Source organism: Porites lutea, chromosome 2 (assembly GCF_958299795.1).
Source record: "Porites lutea chromosome 2, jaPorLute2.1, whole genome shotgun sequence".
Classification (NCBI taxonomy): domain Eukaryota; kingdom Metazoa; phylum Cnidaria; class Anthozoa; order Scleractinia; family Poritidae; genus Porites; species Porites lutea.
In genome coordinates, this window is record NC_133202.1 from 33,244,347 (window position 1) to 33,267,177 (window position 22,831).

General features: G+C 38.6%; 2 protein-coding genes across 3 annotated transcripts in view; one reads left to right on the forward strand and one right to left on the reverse strand.

Moving 5' to 3' along the window:
• LOC140928405 (uncharacterized) overlaps positions 1-22,831 on the reverse strand; it is an 88,178-nt gene that overhangs the window by 57,790 nt on the left and 7,557 nt on the right. The gene's annotated exons all lie outside the window — the stretch shown is intronic.
• Positions 1-22,831, forward strand: part of LOC140928388 (ankyrin repeat domain-containing protein 27-like) — a 38,211-nt gene that overhangs the window by 9,206 nt on the left and 6,174 nt on the right. Inside the window, exons 3-27 of one of the 2 annotated variants that reach the window (XM_073378123.1) lie at positions 688-747; positions 1,254-1,344; positions 2,403-2,477; positions 2,709-2,806; positions 3,717-3,776; positions 5,278-5,334; positions 6,099-6,164; positions 6,994-7,070; positions 7,838-7,883; positions 8,331-8,412; positions 10,493-10,571; positions 10,808-10,870; positions 11,779-11,866; positions 12,662-12,733; positions 13,134-13,261; positions 13,708-13,790; positions 14,648-14,763; positions 15,359-15,451; positions 15,796-15,904; positions 16,398-16,492; positions 17,120-17,194; positions 18,082-18,168; positions 19,011-19,055; positions 19,715-19,840; positions 20,948-21,148. In XM_073378123.1, coding sequence (XP_073234224.1) covers positions 688-747; positions 1,254-1,344; positions 2,403-2,477; positions 2,709-2,806; positions 3,717-3,776; positions 5,278-5,334; positions 6,099-6,164; positions 6,994-7,070; positions 7,838-7,883; positions 8,331-8,412; positions 10,493-10,571; positions 10,808-10,870; positions 11,779-11,866; positions 12,662-12,733; positions 13,134-13,261; positions 13,708-13,790; positions 14,648-14,763; positions 15,359-15,451; positions 15,796-15,904; positions 16,398-16,492; positions 17,120-17,194; positions 18,082-18,168; positions 19,011-19,055; positions 19,715-19,840; positions 20,948-21,148 — 2,172 coding nt within the window. The remainder of the gene's footprint in view (positions 1-687; positions 748-1,253; positions 1,345-2,402; positions 2,478-2,708; positions 2,807-3,716; positions 3,777-5,277; positions 5,335-6,098; positions 6,165-6,993; positions 7,071-7,837; positions 7,884-8,330; positions 8,413-10,492; positions 10,572-10,807; positions 10,871-11,778; positions 11,867-12,661; positions 12,734-13,133; positions 13,262-13,707; positions 13,791-14,647; positions 14,764-15,358; positions 15,452-15,795; positions 15,905-16,397; positions 16,493-17,119; positions 17,195-18,081; positions 18,169-19,010; positions 19,056-19,714; positions 19,841-20,947; positions 21,149-22,831) is intronic. The other variant, XM_073378124.1, reaches the window with a different exon arrangement.

Below are 22,831 nucleotides of genomic sequence, written 5' to 3' on the forward strand. Positions count from 1 at the left end.
GTTCTTTAAAAGTCCATTTAATTTGATATTGCAAGTTTGACAATGATAAATTAAACTGCGACTTGAATATGTGGATTCGCTTCAATTGCATTTTATGGCTTCACTTGCATTTTTAGTAATCATGGCGGTATTCACAGGCACATCACCATTTTGTCAAGCAGACATGGGATGTACATGTAATTGTTCACCCATAACATTTTGATGCTTGTACACAACTGTTTCTTTATTTTATGAGCTCATCGGTGACAGGTGATATAGGTTACAGAGGCCGTTAATGACATCCAGAGCCCTGTTACACGCACATTCGCTGTGGTAAAAAATTTCCATTTTCTAGAACAAGGGACATTCATTTGAAGGGAAAATTTGAATTTTGATGTGAAATTTTCTGTATGTATCAAACAAAACAACATAATGTACATTTTGTAATGTTTTCTATTACAAACATCTGTTTGTGATAAATAGTATTATATTATTTGTTATTTTTGTTCAAGTACAAAGTGATGGTAAATAAATTTAGCATCTAAAATTGTTCAAACATTGTAGTTATTTTCAAACTGACATGAGAAACAACAATTTAAGGACTTACACTGTTGAAAGCAATTTTATTGAGGTCGCTGTAATCAGATAATAATGACATGTATATTCAGCTTACATTCAAGTAAGTGTGAGTTGTGTTTTGTTGTGTAGGAAGTACAGGTCAGTGGAGACTTCATTGTAACAACTGAAGGTTTTCAGGATGTGAAATCAGTAAGAAGCATACTGTATTACTTTTTTCAGGGTTGTATATTTAGGTTGGGTAAAAGTGACCTCATCTTACAGCTGTACCAAAGATGCCAAAAATAATATTATTAGTTTTCTTTTTTTAAAGGACAGACAGATATGTACGTGTATGTCTGACGTACATGTACATGTATATGTCTAGCAAAGTCACAATTTTGTTTTGCAGCTCCTATTTTTGTATCGTTTTTGTATTGTTTTTAGGGTTTTTAAACATATAGTTTTAGATGAATTTATTGTATTTTAGGTTTTTAAAATGTAATTTCATATTTTAGTAGCTTTTAAGATGCGGGACTCCTGAGCAGATGGGCCTTCAAGCTCAATAGGCATCCCTAACTGCTAAAATAAAGTTTTGCTTCAAGTGACTGTTTGCTACAATTTAATTAAATACACACCACAAAGTTTGCATGAAAGTTCAGACATAAAACTTTCAATAGCCACTATTATAATATATTTATTTATTATTCAACATATAGGTGCGAATTCTATTTGAAGAGACATTTTTTAATAGCAACAATCAAAGCTTTTCTGTCCTGTGTATTGAGCAGCCACTAGAAGGAGGAATAGGTAAGAGTGACTTTAGCGCTGTTAACCCTTTAAGTCCCAATAGTGACTAACATCAATTTTCTCCTAACGATATCCATACAAAGTCAAGAGATTAGGTTATGAGAATTAATAAAATGATCACCTTAGGGAAAATGCTTTGATCTTTTATCAAATTCTCTCAACTCACTCATGAAGGAAATGTATGGAGATCAGTTTGGAGAATTTGTATGTGGATATTGGGGTGTAAAGGGTTAATTTGCATGCTATATTGTCATGCTAGTGAATTAAGTACAGGTATAGTGGAATGTTAATGATTGTTTGGGCAAGTGTGGTACTGAATATGACAGTTGTTGACGATGACTGACATTTTGAAATATCAGACAGTTATTGTCAACAACAGTCCTTTTCAGGACTACTGTACTTACACTCACCCAGACAATCATTAGTGATAATAATATTATAATTCCACGTAAGATTTATGACAGTTCTCCTGGGTTCAAGCCACCTGATTTGCTACAGGTATGTACTAATATAATACTGTCAAACTTCTCTGCAATGGCCACCCTAGGGACAGAAGAAATTCTACTTGCTGTTGAAAGAGTCCAACACCATGGACGGTTTCGTAATCGACGTCAATTCGAGCAATCTGCGCTTCCTGAAAGCTGCAGTCAACTGCATAAAAGGCTTGTTGATAGCTTCCATAACCTTTACCTGAACTGTCTGAACTGCTTTTTGTTGCAGAAAAAAAAAGCAAGAATAATCATATGGCAGCCATTCATTCTCATGTGATGCTTTCTCTTAGTGTGCAAAGCAAGAGCTCTCCTCAAAGATGGTCTATATGATTGATATAATGTCCCTTCAGTCATTGGAGTTTTGGAAAATGCAAGTCTCATGTAATGCAACCCATGTTAAAATTTGAAATCCATTTTTTTTCTCAAAAAATTTTGTTGCCAAATATTTGACTTTAAAAAATTCCCTCAAGTACGACCCGGGCCTTATTGTGAAAATTATTATTATTAGCCTCTCTGAGTGTACGGTGCACAGTTGTCATGTACATGTAATGCTCTATTCTCTTTCAGGTGGTAGTTTAGAGCCAGCCGTGACATCTTTGGAGACTTTACAAGCATGTTGTAATTTCTTATGGAATAATTCTGGTATGTCTATAATATGTTATTTTTTCTTTTCATTTTATTGGTACTGTGCCTGCATTTGCAGTCAAGCTATGATGTATGTGGCTTTCTCATACAAAAGCAATGATCTCTTAAATTGACAGTTTGAAAGAGAAGTGGACAAATTAATTAATTTTAACTATAATGAACTTCACTGTTCAGTCTTTATAATTTGTGTCCCTTACGCTGAAGGTTTTTGTTTGTGTTTACTTTTAGGAAGCAAAAATACCCAGAAACAACATATCGATGATATTTTAGTGTTATTCAATTCAAGTTATGAACAACTTGAAGGAGAATCCTTGCGGCATTTAATGGTAAGCACTTTTCCTTGAATGTGGATTTAAAGTGCAGTACAGGTTTATGTGTGGCCCATTTCTCCTTCAAAACTAGCTGTTAAATATTACAATGTGCATTTTATGATCTTGACTTTAACTTGTAAGCCTCTCCCTCTAAAATTCGAAAGTCAAGTACCGGTAAAAGCACAGTAACATCTTGACTGATCAGGAGGGAACCAAATTTCTTGTTCATTTGAAGTGATTTAACATCCTTAGATGAATAAATTGCCAACCATGGTAATCAGCTGAGGCTAATCACTGTCATTATCAATACCATGTATCTCATACATTTACTTTATGGGAATACATGTTGTAGTTCAATTTTTTTCTGGTTTAAATTTTTTTTGAACCAGTTCAAAATTTTTAAACTGGTTTTATTTTTTTATACCAGTTTATTTTTTTCAAATATGTCACTTTTTTATTTTACTCAAGGGGAGTTTATTCTATGTAATCCTTAAGTAGTGAATTAAGTGATTAAGATTAAGCACTCGTTTTACTGATTAGGGTTAAGCATTCATTTAGGTTTAGGGTTAGGGTTAGGGTTAGGTAAGGTCTGGTACCCAATGCTTTTCCACTCAGTCAAAGAAAAAACATCAAGTCAAACGTCTCCCTTTAAACTCTTCTATAATATGGGCACATCTCTTTTTCAGACAGTTCTGTCAGTCCTGAAGATGTGCCAAACTTTACTTTACTTTGTTCTACAAATTTACACCTTTGTTATGCAGACACTTTGCTCTGTTCCTTTGGTGTCTGTATTATGGAGGTTTCACTGTAGTTATTCTGTTTCTGTATTTATTTTGAGGTCTCATTCTGTCTAGCTACAGTGCTCGTCCAATTTAGCCATCGGCGTACATATATATTTAACTTCATCTCCTTTTGTTTTCTACAGGATGCTGCTCATGCTATTTACACAAGAGCCATGCAGGCAGCTCTGAAAAATTCACAACTTGTAAGTAAACATATAAATGATTGTGTACAGACAATAAAATTTTATCATTTCAGACACCTTGATGGCACATACAGCAGCTAAACCTACAGAAAAAGGTACAAATGTTTGACTGAAACCCTCATTACCATGGACAATATTCGCCTTGTCAATCAGAATTGACCCAGAAATAAACTAAATTTTGTGTAAAACAAAGCCATGTATTCTGGTTTAATCAGCTGCACACCAGACTTGCATGAATAGAAGACTCCATAAAATTCTTCATATTACTGACAATGGACTGTCCCTTTTATGGCCAACCCAGGCATCTTGACATCCCAACGGTGGACACTAACAGGACAACTCGAATTAATATTAATCCGTGGATTATAATAATAATAGATTATAATATGGTTATTATAATCCGGTAATAGATTATTATAATCCAGTAATAGATTATTATAATCCAGCAATAGATTATTATAATCCAGTAATAGATAAAGGCACGGCAAAAATTGGAAGGATTAGATTATTATTAATAATAATCATCCGGATTAATATTAATCTCTATTATAATCCAGATCAGAGCTATGACAGACAAACTGCAGACATTACACGCTGAACAAGGGACTGACAGGACATAACACTGATCACATCAGTCACACGATCACTTGCATATGTTAGAGCTGGTAGCGATGTTGAGCCTAGAAGTAAATGAAAAGGAACAAGCACCTTTGGGCCAGCGCATCCGTGCGGTGGGCATGTGTTTTTACAAGAAAGGGGACCTTGAGAAAGGGAATAACTACCAGCTGCGTAGGAATCGCGACAATCCCAAAGACACTAACTGTTTCGAGGTTCGGAGCCGGCATATCACGATGTTGACTATGAACATGAATTTCTCCCGTCGTGGTTAGAATAGAATATTTTCTTTATTGAGAGACTTGTTCAAATTTGAGCTATGTGGGATTATATTTATCAGATTAATATTAATCCTAATAGTTTAAGGTACGGCTCAAAGCTCAGTTATGGATTATAATAATCTATTACTGGATCTAATATTAGGATTAATATTAATCTGATTAATATTGATCCTACATAAGATTAATAGTAATCCTAATTGATCAAGGCACGGCTCAAACCTCAGTAATGGATTATAATAATCTATTACTGGATTATAATAATCATTAGGATTAATATTAATCAGATTAATATTAATCCGAGTTGTCCTGCACTAAGGGGGCTTTCCAAAAGTCAGAACTGGCCGGCCAGACCATGGCTGTACCGGTCATTTTGAAAATTTTTCTAAGAGTTTTTGATAAAAAAACGATTTCCTTCGTGCATGCTATTTAGGATTTGACTGATCTGGCTGGATAGCTTTGATTAAAAGCAAAATTCTCATTACAAAGAGAATGGCCTGGCCGGTCAGTTCTGACAAATGGAAAGCACCCTAAGTCAGTGACAGTTGCCTGCACCACTGCCTGACTGCCTGTGTCATTTCACACACTGAAATGTTTATCTTTCTTAGAGAAAACAAGCCCAAAATAACAGCAGTTATATGGACAACGTTAAGCTTGCCATTGAGGTATGTCACTCAGTATTACATAACTTGTCTCTAGGTCCAGGTCAAAATGGTTTCAATTTTGTATTGTCCCTAGGCCTCATTTTGCAGTGGGGCTTATGCATTTTGGGTCACATGGTCCTATTCGTCTTGATACACGTACGTTGCCAAAATTCATGCACAGGGACTAGGCAACTTTCAACCTAGTTTCCAGACCCTAATTAGACATGATCAAGAATAATTAACATTAAGAGACAAGGGAAATCAAATTTCATTTTGACCGAACAGATATCAATGAGTTACTGTGCTTTTCGTAAACACAAATTCTGAAGTACAAAAGGCAACTGACGTTTACGTTTGCGTTTTTCACTGTCGTCAATCATCTTAGGAAAGGATCTCTTAGGAAACAGAGAAGTTTAGTCAACGGGTTCAAAAGACAATGATTTCTGATTTGTGAATGGTGGATTTCGATCCGTTTTGTGTGTTTCTGTGTTTCAAGGTTTGTTGCTTGTGATTATAATTGTGATTGATGGCAGCAAAAAGCATAATTGTGAAGGCGGCTTTTGAACTTCAGAATTTGGTGTTTTTGAAAAGCCCAGTAAAGTTCATGGCAATAATCATCTCTCCTGAAATTATTAGCTTGCAATATTATTAAAGCTCTACATCTCATCGCACCCACCACTGCTAAAGACATTATGCAAATTTCCTAGTAGCAGGGGGTTTTAAGAGGTGGCATTAGGGCTATGACTATGTTTGTTTACTTATTCTTAGAAAAAAATTTTCTCTAGACATACATGATGAATGAACTACATAGCCAGCTGTTTAGAGGAATCAGTTCTATTTTTGGAAAAGAAGTAAGTGGCCAGCATGTGTCTTACAGCTGTACAAGTTATTTACTTTGTAATTGCATATGCTTTGTTGACCAAGCTTGTTTCGTCAAGATAGTTGAATGTCGGCCAACTTCCTTTTGTTCATTTTTATGGACTGAGACAAAGTCAAGGAAAAGAAAATACACAAAGAAGAATGACGGCAATATCCAGCCATCTTGACTGAACAAGCTAGGTCAATTAACAATATTAATTTAATTGCATGGTGATAAGAATAATTTTTCTTGCTAGATTAATATGGAAAATCTAGAGCTGGGAAGATTTTATATATTTATTTTTTTGTTGATTCTTTAAATGGATTTTGAAAACAAAATAGATGAATTGGCACCAAAAACATATTTTAAAATGCACTGACAGTTGGTGCATTTTAATCAAGGGACTAGGGACTGGTTGTAACATCATTCATACCTTCAGTGTTACTGGGTCATTCATTCTGCAAAAGTTTGAGAGAATTGCGTCAACTGAAGAAGCATTAATTGAAATGATAATGACAAAGAGTTATGTAGAATTTCCTTAATCTTGTCAGAAGACAACCTGGAATGATGATAAAAATATGAAAATAAAGAGGAGGACCTGAAACCCATGAGTGAAATGATGGCCTTTTGGCTGCATGTACAATAATGATCTTTATTTAAATTTTATTTTTGGTTTGGATTAGCAAAAAATAGTGGATCCTTGTGAGCTCAAATTAAAACTATATTGCAAACCTAATTTATTTCCTGTGGTCATTGCTTTATACAACTCATTAACTTTTTCTGGATTTTTGTCATGATCATTTGATTTCATAATCATACAGGATGCTCTTTTGAACAAGATGACACGCAACTTGGCAGATATTCAAGTTAAAGATTTAGGAGTGAAGGAACAGTTACGGTGAGTATACCGGTACCTTGGATTTTTAGAAAAGAATCTACTTTTATTTTCAGTGTCTCCTTTATAAGTACCACTTAAATGTATTACCATTTATTCAGAATAATTCTTCATTTCTGATTGGCTGAAATCCCACGTATAATTCATCATAACTAGCTATTGTCGACCAAATTTGGAAGAATTTTGCGATATGTGAAAAATGACATCAACTGGATCAGAATTGCACAATATGACTAACTGCACTGCGAAATGCTGGCTACAGGGTGACTGCATGATCTTTGTGAGAACATGTATGCACAGAGGATACCTCGCCATTGATCATAACTGCTCTCTGCTGTCAACTTTATAGGTAAATTGTATCTAACATAACTGCATCAAATTGCTAATAGTTCTAAGGTCTCGCATACTTTTTTTTTAAAACAAATCATAAATTATGATAAGAATCCCCATGGGAGTACCCCTTTTTAACCCTTTAAGTCCCAATAGTGACCATCATCAATTTTCTCCTAACAGTATCCATACATTGTCAAGAGATAAGGTTATGAGAGTTGACAAAATGATCACCTAAAGGAAAATGCTTTGATCTTTAAACAAATTCTCTCAACTAATTCTGTAAGGAAAGGTATGGAGATTAGTTTGGAGAATTTGTATGTGGATCTTGGGGCTTAAAGGGGTAACTAAAATGAACGTTCTGTCCCACTTTTCTTTTCAGGCCTTATAGTTACTAGGTTTATCAGATTCTTATCTTACTTTTTATTGCTTTTAAACAGCACAAACCTACCAAGAGGAAGGAGAGCTCTCTCTTTTTTAAATCGGGTACGTTTCACTCTTTCGATTCTGAAACTCCAAAGATTGCCAATTGATCCTTAATTTCGTTTGAAAATACTACAAAGTTAATTGCAGGTATAGTGTGAAGGTACTGCTGAAGAGGTGTCATTATTTTGAATGGACACACTGTAGGATTTCGTCCAAAAGGCTTAAAAGTTACATTTCTTAATCAAAATCTATACAGCATTATAAATAAACGTAGAACCACATGAAAGTAGTGTTGTAGAGGTTTCACTCGAATGATCACACAGTGTAGGATTCACTTTACAATCTAAATGATGTGTATGTGAGAGCGAGGTATCTGTATTCACAGGCAAGAAGTGAGGACATTAGGTTAAGATTCTTTCGTTTAAGTTATAGCTACAGTTCAGTAGCACTGTCACGTTCAGAGATCACTATTGTTTTGTCACACATTTTTGTTCTTTTTTGTTCCAGTACAATACTCCTTTGGAAAAATTCCACTGCCTGAAAAAAGCTGTTACAATAGTGACAGACAGGAAGATGAAAACTCCAGAAGGTCAGTTTAGATACCTTTATCTTCTAAACTGTTTTTAACACTTCTAACACTACAGTCAGCTCTTGAATCTTAATGGACCACCTGTCAAGGTTGATACCTTTCTGAAATGGGTGCCACCCATAATCCTACACCAAAATTTTTTCCCTGTTATTCAACCCTTTTCCTTTAGGCTCAATAGAGCGTTTCTTCTCACGTGGTGAGCATCTATACTAATTTATTGGAAAAAGAGAAAGTTTTTGAACAAGAAAAGAGTTCAGCTCCCACAGGATTGGTTCGGAACACTAACATGGCCGCCGTTTATTGTTTTGGAACACCAATATGGCCGCCGTGACGTCATGTGAAAACGCTCTATAGGGATCTGGAGCTTAAGCAACGACGACGGCGACGTCAACGAGGACGGAAAAAAATCAATAGGTTTAGATTGACAAAATAACAACTTTGCACGTGCATAACGCTTTTTTGTACATTTCTTTGCCGTAGTTCCACGTTTTGTGGAGATTGAAGTGAACACAAGACCACGACTTTCTTTTTTCTTTTTCTGAACTTCGATACAGTCTTTTAAAATTCAACTCCAGAAAAATCTGCCAACATTTGACGAACTGAACGAGATGGAATAAGCGCGATAAAGTTTGAAGCGGCCTGAATTCATCTTTCAACTGACGTTTTCGTAGCCGTCGCCGTCGTTGTTGCTTAAGGTGGCTGAACACAGTTTTGACAGTTTGTGAGTATATGTCATTTGTCAAATCATGGCAAGAGAATAGTTACAGCTCACAAGCTGAAACTTGGCAAATGAAAAATATACTGATAAAAGATTTTGATCGACAGGTAAAATGTGACGTTTTCGTTGTTTCCATGGCAACCTGAACGATTGAATACAACCTTAAAATTTCACTTTTACTCAATTTACATAAAATTCGCTCATTAGATTTTCCTATAAACTTGCGCACAGCTTACTATAATTAATCATTACCATTTGAAACTTATTTGACCAAATTTTAACAGACGGGTTTTCAGATAATCAATAATATGATTCTATTGTAATTATTAAATGTATCACAAAATTCGTCTGTTCAACTTTCATTTTAAAGTTCTCATTATTTAGAATACGATAAAAGTCAAAATTCTGCCAAATATCACAAAATTTTGATGAGTGGATTTTGAGAAATCGTCTTCTGTGTACCATTGCTATTTTCGCCGCCATGTTTGTTTGTCTAATTTAAAACACTTGCCGTCACGCGAGTTACCGCTGACTACCCGCAAAACTGTGTTCAGCCACCTTAAGCTCCCTATTAATAAGCTGGACACCCCCTCTAAAAAACAAGCACCTGGTGCTGCTCCCAGTGCAAGGATATTTTAATTATTTGTCTTAGGATGCTTACCATTTGTCAAAACTGATCTGCCAGATAAGTTCAATCGTAAAGGGAATTCCACTATCAATCAGGGCTGTCAAGCCAGTCAATTTCTAAATATTTTACGCGACAGGAATGGTTTTTAGCAAAACGTTCGAGGAAATACCAATATTTCATTTTCAGAATGGACAGCTAATTATGACCCTTGGTAAACGCTTATAGAGAGAGAGTTGACTCACTGTACTGGAAATTGCACAATTATTTTTTGATTTCATTTTGACACAAAAGAAGTCGCAAAACTAGAGAAAGTTCGAAACGAGAATCTTGACTGTTGCAAAGTTTGGTTTTATCGTAGTCACCCGTAAGAATCAGTTCAACAAATACATATGCACGATATTTGGTTTGTTCATGAAAATACAAAAAACTGTCAATGACAACAGGCAATAAACTGAATCATTTTATTGCACTTGTGTGGTACACATGAACCTCTTAAAAAGGTGACTGGTTAATAGAGGTGAAAACAATAAAAAATACTTTAACTCAAGTTTACCTGGGTAAAGGTGACCACGATTGCTTAGTAGAGATCATCTTTACCGTTATTAACGAATAGAAGTGATATTTGGGACTGACAATAACGGTGCAGTAGAGGTTGACCTATTAATACAGGCTCATTATGTTCGCTTTTACTGTTGTTTCTTCATTAATTGTGGGTAATTATTGGTACATAACAGATGCAGCTGAAGCGATAACTGTGGATGACCTACTTCCAGCCTTGATATTCTTGATAATCAAGTCAGACATTCCCAACTGGTAAGTGTTAGCTTGGTCCAGCTTTTCCGGAATTACAACATGGCTTACGTTGTTTTTCTTTTTTTGTAAACTAGTTATTAGTAAAAAGGAAAAGTACCATTAAAAAGTAGTACTGAAGGAATTTCCTTTTATATTTTGTCTATAGTCTTTATACCCATTTTCATGGAAAGAATTATAAAAGTTAAGATTTCTGTTGTCGGCCGTTGTTACATTTCATTTTTTTCTCCTCATTTCAGGCTTGCCAACATCACCTATCTGCATAACTTCCATTTTTCCAAGCGCGGACATAATGAATTCCAGTAAGTGACGAGGCCCAATCCTTCAAAGGCGATTGTCCAAATACCTTTCTCAACTCAAGTTCGATGAGTCTGCAGTCAGCTGTTCTTTGTGTCCTCTCGCGATGGCGTGGAGCGTTCCGTGACAACACAAAGAATGGCTGTCTAGCCTCCGGAAATAAGGGACTGCTGAGTCTGAGGACGGGCGGTACCCTCACCAGAGGATGGTTCGATAAAGAATACAGGCTGTTGTTTCCACATGAAAAAAAATTCCCCAATCTCTCCTCCCTCCCCCCCCCCAGCCATATTGGTGTACAGAACAACGAAACGGTGGACGTGTTGGTGTGCCAACAAATCCTGTGTCTTCTCTTCTCTTCTCTTCTCTTCTCTTATCTTGCGCAGCCTTTTAATAGAGCGTTTTCACTCACGTGGCCAGCATCTATGCTAATTTATTGCAACAAAAGAAAGTTTTTCGTAAGAATAGAGTTCAACTCCCACAGGACTGGTTTGGGACACCAACGTGGCCGCCGTTTGATTGTAACCTGAGACCAGGCTCTATTTTCGTTTCGCTTTGAACATTACATGCCGGCGGGCAAGGCGAAAGTAGCCGTTAGAGAGAATGTATGAGAAGCGCTAAAATTGGGCCTGATCTCAGGTTATTTGATTGTTTTGGAACACCAATATGGCCGCCGTGACGTCATGTGAAAACGTCCCAAACAACAGTCCATTCACTCTCACGAAAAGCCCTAAATGGCCAATCGGTACTAACTGAAGTGACTATTCTGTACTTTCACTTTGGCATCATTGAAAAGTCTTAAATTGAAAGGCAACTGTACCAGTCATCCTATAATCTGAGTTTACCAAATGGAAAACCATGTATCAGTAGTTCTTATGGTCTCACGCACTTACTGTTACTGTTTCTTCCCTCGAAGGTTCTTTTTGTCTTCAATAGAAGCAGCCGTTGAACACATCAGAGGAGGATATGTTAATGACGTTCTTAAGGGACTTTCGCCTGCTAAGGTCTGTACAGTGTTTGTCTGAAAAATCATCTGAGACAGAGTGGCAAATAAAAAGAATGGGTAGAAGAAAACTCCAAAAAGGCGGGAGATATGAGTTACGAAAAACTGTGCATTTCCTCACCCCCGCTATATCTACCCCCTCCTCCCCCTGGGTTTCTAAGGATTGCCAAAAAAACTTCCCAACTGGAAACTAACAAGATGTCATCACCTTGTACTTTTTTGGGGTGGTAAAGAACTTCCTGGCATAACTCCAATGATTACTGAACATCATTCCGCGTTTTAAACGATGTTCGTTTAGTTTTGGGCGCTTACTGAGCTTCCGTCTTGATTAGTGTCTTAAAACCAGGGGAAAATAATTGAAAGTCGGTTTTCATTAGCGACGCAAGGGTAGGAGTCTTCTGGTGTCAAATTAAAACAAATGCCGATAGAGCGCAAGCAGCAGGGCACGAATTTAAGGAAAGGAAAATTTGGAATGAAACGTTATAATCAGATTTCTGTACGCTGTAAAATAACCTGAGAATACAACCGTCCCCAGCGGCGACAAGCCGGAGAAGAGAGGGCTGTATTCGAAGCCTAACTGTAAAACGCGTTAGACTTGCTTTGACGTCTGTTGTTTTTATTGTTGTTGTTATTGACCAGCTCTTCAAACCCATTTGAAACGATTTCTTCAAGTGATCGTTCTGAAGTTTTTGTTGGGATTTCAACTAAAAACAGCCGTCCATCACCAGATACCCAACTAAAAAATGTTTGATGAAAATAGATTTACTAACGTGATATTCTTGTGGTACATTTTTAGATGTTGCCCTCCTCTTGGTTTGTTATGGAAACGGATAGACCAAGGTCAACTGCACTAGAAAAGCTTTTTGAGGTAATTTTCTTCGAAGGCACTTTGTAGCAAACGAAACCTCTCATTCCAGCCGTATAGTTGCCTCCTTTCCCTATTTTTCCCTTAGACCTTATGGAAATGGACTACGCCATGGTATCAACCACGGATCGTTTTTCTCAACTTGTTACTTTTAATTAAGTAAAGTGCGCACCCACTAATACGAACCTAGTCGACTAGAAACTTAAGATCAGTTAAGTCAAGTTTATCCAGAAAGCTTCTTTACTATATTATAAAGTCTAGCTCCGGTGGAAATCCGGCCTATCCCGGGACATTGTTTCCATCCCAGTGACTCTTATTATTCTACCAGACGTCCATCGCCTGTCAGAGTAACGTTAATTCCAGATTCACCCATGCATGTACAGTTTTTATTTTTGCTTTTCAGTTTGCATCCAACGGCAACGAAGAAGAAGTGGAGATGTTACTGTCTTCTGGAGGCGATCATGGCTCTTCTGGTGAAAAGTTTTGCCATCCTCTGTGTTCATGCGCCAAGTGTGAAAAGTTACACACCAGGTACACACTGTGGCTCCAATTGAGCTTTTACACTAACGTGGACAGCATCCATACAAATTTATTGGAACAAATGAAATGGTTTACATAAAAAAAAAAAAAAAAAAAACAATAGGACTGGTTTGGAACACCAACATGCGGGCCACCGTTTCATTTTTTTGGAACACCAATATAACCGCCGTGACGTCACGTGAAAACGCTGTATAGGCCATTTCCGAGTTACCCTAAGCCTCTGTTTCAAAACGAGGCTAAGTGCGAAGATGTTTTTTGTTCTCTTGTAAGTGAAATTCATTTACACAAGAAATGTTTTGCATTTCGACTCGTTTCGAAAGTGAGAATTATTGGAACTCAGAAATGAACAGTTTTTAATGCTAAATGATTTTTGTGTCAGTGATGTTTCCGAACATTTGAGTACGGCACTTTGATTGGTGATTTTCTTTTTCTGGCAGGAAGCGCCATGACCCGTCCGCTGTTACAGTGTTCTCTAGAGACGACTTGGGAAGAACTGTACTTCATGTTGCGTCTGAATATGGTACGTGAATGTATTAACGGAGTTTGCACCGTTGGAAATCACCTTATCACCTTCATAACAAGAGAATTTTGTCGGCTTAGTTAAAGATCATGGATGACGTTGGCGAGTGGGTCACTGATGTTCTTACCACATTTTCATTTCTGTTATCTTTAGGAGATTACGCAACGACGACGACGACCACGATCGAGATCTTAAAAAAATCGAAAGGTTTAGTGAGCAAAACGACAACTCTGCACGTGGTTCACACTTGCTGTTACATTTCGTTGCGTTCACTGCACGACCGCGACATGAAATTCCTAATTCCATGTTTTATGTCGGACAGAAACACAAGACGATGATATTCCCTTTCTTTTTAAACTTGGATGTGGTCCTAGAAAATTCAGTGCCAGAAAAATTTGCTTACTGTTGACAAATTAATCGAAATGGAATATTCGCCATGAGGTTTGAAACAGCGCAAACTCACTTTGTCATTAAAGTTTTCGCTGCTGTCGCCGTCGTGGTTGCGTAATGTTCGTCATAGAGTGGTTTTCGTTTGAGTGTCGTAAAACCAAAACCAAAGTAATTACTCTGGCCAATCACATAGGACACAGACAATACATTGAACCAATCAAAACTCGAAGTAATTACATGTGGCTGACGCAAAGCGCGGGAAAATCGTGCGAGCGCGTCACAATTGGCTTTGGTTTTACTTCTGATTGGATGAAAAGGTGGCGCGAATCTTTTAAGCCAAACGCATCGTGTAGAAAGTGCAAAACCAATTACTTTTCGACAGTCAAATGAAAACCGCTCTAACTGAAAAGTCACCTGGCAAAATGGAATATTGATTGTTTTACGCTTTGTTTCTTTCTAATTAACAGGCCATTCAAATTTGATCTATAAGCTGATCAAGAGAGGTGCTGTGGTTAATGCTATGGATTACCACGGTACAACAGCTTTGCATCTAGCTTGTCAAAGAGGACATGGCAGTGCTGCGGTGAGTTCACATCCATGATTCCTTTGGTTTTGAACAGCTTTGACCAAAGTTTTAACAGTGGAAACCCCGCCATGCGATCCTCCCGTTATCGGCCAGACTGGTAGCCTGTTCCAGGCCCCGAGATAGTCGGGTCTGCTGAATTGAGAAAGCGCAAACGCGAAAAGCGTCTTCCCCATTATCTGAGAGCCTGGAACAGGCTACCAGACTGGGTAAGTGTTGTGTGGAATTGCACCATGGGAATGAACAGTCTCGTAATAGCCCATGAAAGAAGCGTTAGCGACCTCAGAACAGTCCCATAGTGCAATTCGACGCAACACCGACCCGGTCTTTTGCTTTTAACCGAAAGCACAACATGTATAGGAACAGTTATAAGTCCGTAATAACAAGAGTCCATTTATTTCAGTCTAACGTCTGTTATTTTAATAGCTGTTGTCCGTATATTTCATGGTGTTAACACTGTGTGAGTTTACTGCATCTCGTGTAAGATCTATTCATACAGTCCATTCAGTCTTATTAATACAGGCAACTTTTACGAGCAAATGTAGTCGATTTGCTAACTATAAATTCACGCGTTGGTTGTTTCTTTGCATTTTAGTTGGTGTTAATGCATTACAAAGCTGATGTCAATGCTCCTGATAATGACGGTAATACGCCTTTGCACTTGTGCACCGCCAATGGGCACGAAAAGGTAAAGAATCATATTGGGTTATCTTAACGTCTATCGATAGTTTGTAACTACAGTGTAATGTAATGAAAGAAAAGGTAGAAAGAATATCCATACGAATTTATCCTGTTGTATCACAAGTACATGCGATTATCAAAATTTACGAACAGTCGAACCCCTCTCTCTTGCTTGCTTTGTAACCTCTTTTACTCCCAAAAGTGGCCGGTTAAGACCCTGCAAAGTTTCCGTAAACTAAATAGTACCATGTGAAAGAACTGCTAGAGACGTTCTATTTGAATGTTAACAAATTTCGTCTATAGACTCAAAAGTTAGACCCGTTTTACAAGACTTGTCATTGTTTGTTGCAGTGCACAAGGGCGCTGGTATTTTTGGACACGCAAGTGAAAGTACTGAAGGTGAACGCTGCAAATGAGCATGGAGATACTCCACTTCACCTTGCTTCTCGCTGGGGGTATGGTAAGTTGCACTCTGAAGCCAGCTGTTACAGAGGTCACGGGTTGAGGTATCCGGATGATGATGTTGTACCCGAGACGATAACAAAGTTCAGTTTCACTCTTGATTTTCATACTATACTTACAACCACTCCTCCTTACGTGGAAAATGGCCAACGACAAACGCCGAGCGACGTCAAATGCGGGAGAAAAAAGTGGTCACGTGGTCGTCTCTGCCTTTTGCTGTTTGCCCTCTCTGTTCATTCAATTTGTGTGTCAGGCAATTAGGCTTTTAGTCGATTTATCGACAGAAGGTCACGGACAGAAAATCAGCAGTCAGCTATATGGCAAGTCGATCAAACTATTATCAAACTATTCTAACCAGCTAGCCAGACATCCAGTCAATGACTCTGGGAGTTGATATGTCAGTCGGCCAGACACTAATCATCGCGTTCTTTCTTTCTTTTTCTTTCTTTCTTTCTTTCTTTCTTTCTTTGTTTCTCTCTTGTTGTTTTAAGCTGAGATTGTCCGCCTTTTACTGGAGAAAGGCGCGTCTTTGGAAGCACGAAACAAGGATAAGGCCACTCCACTGGACAGCTCTCATAACAAACAGGTATTTGAATGCATGTCAAGGTTCCACTCAGTCTATAGGCTGTCTTTCGACATCCTATCTACATTCAGGTTTAAGTATTGAAGCAAGAGACCCTAAGACTGTTAGCTACAACTTGACAGGCTGTTATAGCTGGGCCTGGCCATTTTACAACGTTAAAGCGGATACTTAGGGCGCACACGTACACACGAGGTGAAGCCAATCTTCCGCTTTGATTGTCTTCTCTACCAGGAGAGGTGGACGCTGGCCTGCTTTTAATTTTTCCCAGGGTTTTTCCGCTTTGTGCGCCGGATCACAACCGGGTAAACCCTAGTGCCCCTAGTTAGCGTGCGTAGCCGGCGTGGAAAGGGGTAGGGGATAGGGAAGAAGGGGAAAAAAAGGGGGATTGGGGAGAGAGGGTAAGGGACGCCACATCTAGTTTGAGGCTGAGGCATTGTCTCTCCAGCACGCTTTTGCCCTTTCATATAATTATAATCTAGGGACTCTTGAATGGTGCCAAATACAGGCCTACTCAGGGAGTAGTTATTTGAATTATAACGGTTAGGGTACTGCCACACAGTACTGTATAGACTTGTTGTTTCTTTAGTTATAAGCGTGTTAAGTTTTATTTCAAATTGTATCATTGACCAGGTATCGGAAATACTTCTTGAAGCTATAGTAGCTGCAAGCGAAGAGCAAGAACAAACAGTATCTTTTGCTGACACAGTAAGTTGTAAAATTCTTAGTAATAGCGTTCTAAGAAGTGTGTTTGAGATCAAGGAACTTGTTTTATCGGCTCTAAGGGGTTGACTTTAGTACCGGCGTCAGCTCACACCGGTTCCCTCTCTTGGCTCTGTGATCATTCGCTTGATATTACTGGGAAAAATCATCCCATCCCACGGAACGAATTATACCGGGCGGCCCAAGATCAACCCGGTTGCGGTAACGGGGACGGATTCGTTGCAAAGTCGACAAACAGTGTTATATACACGAAGAAAAATCACTCCTTTTGGTAAAAAAATCGGCTTGTCGGAGGACCAGATCGGGTTACCCTTGCCTAATTTTTGTCAATTCGAGATGGTGTCGACACGTGGGACATGGATTAGCGGGAGGAACATGTAAATGTGTACAACATCCTCTCTTGTAAATAATCATCTCAGTATGGAAGTACCAAGTAGTCTCCCCGCTATGGAAGTCGCGCCGATGAGAGTTCTATCATGTTAACAAGCCCTCCCCCTCAATCCCTTAGATCACTCGCATTTTATACTCTTCATTTAACTTTTTGAAAATGCTTTACCCCACTTTGTTTGCCTTTGTTTACGGTCGTTTTTAGCATCTCAAAATAACGTTGGACTCTTCTGTAGTATTTCTTTCCTTTTGGCCTTGAACTTGCAGCTTATCATCTCTCTTATTCTTCCCTTCGTATTTACTTCTTTTTGGGTGGATATCACATGCTTTCAATCTTACATGAGCTTTCGTGGTTGTACTCAAACGTGTGAAACAGGCTTTTACCTAATCTTGCTACTTTTATTCTATTATAATTTTTTATTTTTTGTATTTTTAGTCAGAGAGAGTAGCTGTAATTGAAAAAGACTTTAATTTGTTGTTCTTAGACAAACTCAGTTTCAGAAGGTCCACCACTCATTCAGTCGCAGGAATTTCCCACCATTGTTTCCAAGGAACAGGAAAGAGCAAAAGAGGTATGATTATAGTCCTGGTTGGATATACCTGGGGCTCCTGCCTTGTGAAAGCAATTCAACATGGAAATTTTCTCGAGGTTGTAGTTATACATACCGAAGTAAAAGCGGTCACACTAAGGTTATTTCCCGGGTTACTAGCCTTGTACAGTGCTTCCTTTACCTGGGAAACATCATAGCCACTCTACCGTCTGGTAGGTTGGTTTATTGTATCACTCAGAACCCGAGTCAAAGCATTGTTTTTTTGTTTCCTTCAATTGGTTATGCGGCTCTTTTGCCGAGCTATCTCGGGAAGAAGCGGTCACACACGTAGTTTCTTTTTTATGGAATAAAAGGCGGGAAAAGGGGTCAGTGTGACCGCAACATATCTATCTTAAACTGGACTTTGTCTGTGTAATGCAAGGGCCAATAACCTAACTAGAATCAAAGGAACCACATTTGGCATGCAATTGAAGTCAACTGCGGGAAAGCGAACGTCTGCCATGTCGGAAATTTTGATTCCCTTCTGGTGGGTTAAAAAATAATTAAAAACAAAAAATAAACTCATGCATTTGTAATTGGCTTGAGAAAATTGTAAAGGGGGCATTTTAAACAAACAACTTGCATGTATCTCAAGTGAAGTGTATTAAACCTACTCGTAGTCACGCGACCGGTACTTTGCGCGCAAAAAATGGGTGTCCGCAACAAAACTTGAGTATTACACTGACTGTGAAGAAGACAAGTACAAGATATTCTTGATTGAGGTCTTGTAAGTTTTAACCCATGTACAGTTGTTTATTTCAGCCTTGGGTTTGTGAGACAAATCAGTGATTTTTTAGCTGACATTATATGTTATCTAATTGCAGATTGACCGATTCATTCGCACAGTTGCAGATGGAGATGTCGAAATGGTAAGAAGTTACTCCAGCTCACCTAACGCGCTGTTGCGCGGTGAAACTGAGATCAATTTGCTTGAAAATACCTTTAAAAACTGAATGAAAACATGTTTGCTGAAAGGAATTGTGGAAAACGCCAGTGGCTGTTTAGGTCAATTTTCATTTCATTGCCAACGTCATTGCACATGCAAAACTTTGGTGAGTTCGTGAAATCGAATCTGAATTCGTCGTGTGAGCTGTGCAGTAGCGGGATACGAGCAGTCTCTTGTTTTCCCCTAAAGGCATTAGTTTATTGCGCGTAACACGCGAACAGCGAGCAGCAAGGCCGCGAGACGCGAGAAACGAAGGTGAAGTATAGTGCAGTAGTTACTTGACGCACAGTAGGCTAGGCCATTCTCATGATGAAATTAATTGACTGCAAGTACCAGAATGCTTCCAAACTTTTCGGTTTGTCTTGTTCGAATTACGGTTGTTCTTAATGAGCCCTTATTGAAACTGCGTTATGTAATAAGGAAGGAAAAGCAAAATGAACCTTAGTGCTGTAGTTATAGTCCAAAGATGCGTTGTTCGTAAAAGTGTCCTATTTCTCTTTGTGCTGTTGGCGGGACGGGCTCGAGTTTACGACCCGTGTAATCATAATCAGATAATTATAACCTACTTATATTCTCTGTCAGGTCCGGTATAAACTTGGTCCGAGTGACGATGAAGAAGACGAAGAAGATGGGGGCGACTTTCCGCGCTCCGACAAGGACCTCTGTCATCCGCTGTGTCAGTGTGAGAAATGTAGCAAATGGCAAAAGGTCAGTGCTGAACTTTGTTTCCCTGGCAACGCGTACTCTTGTGGTTAATAGAGAGGAGAAGTCGTTTTGTGACGTTGCCATGGTAGCAAAATTTCTGGATGACAACAAACCGAAAACGGCACTTAAAAAGCGAATATTCGCACTGTTTCTTATTCAATTTCATTTAATTTGTCAAATGTTGGCGAAATTTTCTGGGTTTGAATCCGGAAGGACCTTATCTAAGTTTAGAAAAAGAAAAAGAAAATTGCACCTACTCCATAAGCGGGCGTGTGAAATTACGAAGTTTCATGTCGCAGCAGTCGTTTACGTTTATTCAAATAATCCTCAAAAGCATAGCCATCACGTGGATATAAGGGCCTGTTTACATGGAGGTGGGGACCCCAGGTAGGTGAGGTAACCCACTTAGGTGGAGTAACCCGCCTGTCTATATAATCTCTCATTTTAAATTTGATCACGTTTGCATGATAGGTGGGATGACCCGCCACATGTTACCTCACCTATCTGGGGTTCCCCACCTACATGTTAACAGGCCCCAAGAAAGAATAATAGTAAATCTGCAAAAAGAAATCTACCAAAAAGCGTGATGCAAGTGCAAATTGTCATTTTGTTAATCATGCCTATTGCTTTTTTGCCATTCTAGTTGCTTAAGCTCCCTACTGTTGTGATCCAGACATTTTGCTACCATGGTAACGTGACATCACACTTCTCTCTATTCGAGGTTGCATGGCATCTAACAATAAAACTGTTTCCCGCCAAAAACTCTGAGCGGGTAACATTGCAAAGTCTATGACAACAGAGGGTAGTGGTGCAATGTTATCTGCCAATGTTGATGTTTACTTTCATGAAATGTCAAATGTAGAAGTGTGTTAAAGTTTATTACTCCTGGTTTATTGCTAAAATAAATTAACCGCCGAGACCCCGCCGGGAAGAAATTCAAAAGCTGACACTTCGGACACTTGCCCTTTTATTTAATTATGAGATGGAGCTAAGCTGTAAGTGGGAACTTATGACACCTAATGTGATCTTGGATTATTCGTGTCTCATGTGCGTGAGAATGAGAGTATGGATTAAATCGTATTTCTTGCTGTTTTTTTTTTTTTGTTTCAGAAGTCGCGCGAGGCGGCAGAGAAGGTCCTTCACACAAATGTAAGGAACGGTGAAGGCATGACACCGCTACATATGGCGGCGATCAGAGGATACGATGAAATGACAAACCTGTTATTACGACGCGGCGCTCAGACGGATGTGAAAAACTATACGCAGATGCGAGCACCGCTTCACTTCGCTTGTCAGTATAATCATCCCAGGGTACGTTACAGTGAAAATTGCAGTACTCGGGCTCCGTAACCAGGGCGGAAGCCCGAGCGAAGAAATTGTTTCCTCACTCCGTCCCAATCTCTCATCCTTTTTTACCATTAATTCAGAGTTGCATAATTTTACTTTTGCTCGCCGCGTGTTGCCCTGAAGAAAGAAGGACGACCGCTCGCGGACTTAAAAAAATCTGTCACTCTCTTTGGCCTACATAATGGCCCCACTGAAAACCGCCATAGCAAGCTGGGCTCCCTCTTTGAACGTTATTATACTGTAATTATTGTCATTATCATTATCATTGTCATTTATCATTATTTAACATTTAATGAATGAGGCTGAGTATCTTATGAAGAATTATGGACATCGAGGAGGGTGTTATCCGTCGAGGCGGTAGGCCGAGGCGGATAACACCCTCCGAGATCGCCAACATTTTTCATATGATACGAAAGCCGAATTCAATAATTGTTTTATTATTCATTCAAAATAATTCTTAGTGTTTAAAAAACATGGCTAAAACATGCTTATCTCCATCGATCCATCGATGTTAAGTTTATCTTCGATAGTGCACGTTTAGGGTTGTTCAGCCCCGCAAATATTCTCCAAATGGCAATTGTCACTCTTCGAGTTGTCTTCTTGCTGTTCTTGCCATGTTTTTCGCTATTTTTTCGCCTAGTTCTTACTCTTGAAACGAGTGAAATGTCCGCAATTTTTCAAGTTCACAACCAAAACAACTTAACCTCGTCCCCAGGTCTTCCCCGTTAACAGTGCATTAACCTGCAAGAACACTGCATTTTTGACGCCATTTCCTCGCTAAACACAAAATTCTTCCAAATTTGGTCATAAGTAACTGGTTATGGTGAATTAAACGTGTGCTTTTAGCCAATCAGAATCGGGGAAATATTTTGAATGAATAATAATATCATTTATCATTATCATTATCATTATCATTAATATTTAGATTTATCCTGGGCTAAAAGCGAAGCTCTGGTTAAAAATACGTGTAAACAACAAAAAAAATAAATCGTGTAATACTAAACGGGGAAGACAATGAAAATGGCTTCTCAAGACTAATAGATCTAATTAGCTAAAAAACAAATTGCGAGTGCAGCACACTTTTTCTTCTAATTAGCAAAAAACAAATTTGCACGTGCAGCACGCCTTTTTGTCTCTCCCTTGCCGCTGTTTTGCACGACTACAACGCTGTTTTGTACGACTAAAACGTCAAACTTCCTAGTTACACATTATTTTTGTGGAGGAATTGTTGCATGTGCTTACCCAATATTTTGTTTGCTGTGTTCATGTTCGCTTTTATTTTTCACTGCCGCTCATTTTCACCTTGCTGGCCGCTAGCACTTCTCACTTTCTCACCGCCGCTTTGAATTTCCATGTTTTTCTTCCTACGAAATTCGTCTCCTTTGTTTCCAGTAACTCGCTCTAGCTCTTTCTCTGTTATCCACCTTAGTGTAAACATAAAAAATAATGCCGAATAAGACACAACTTTTTTCTTTCTAAAAGTCCGGGCGGCCATGTTATTTCCTTCCAAATAAAATCTTGAGTTGCATCCTGTTGATTGAGTCATTTTACATTGGTATGCTTTTGGTGCGGACCGACGGTCGCTCGCTCGGTCGCTCGGTGTACGGTCACGTGATTACCAAATTTTCTCGGATGGGTAGATTACCA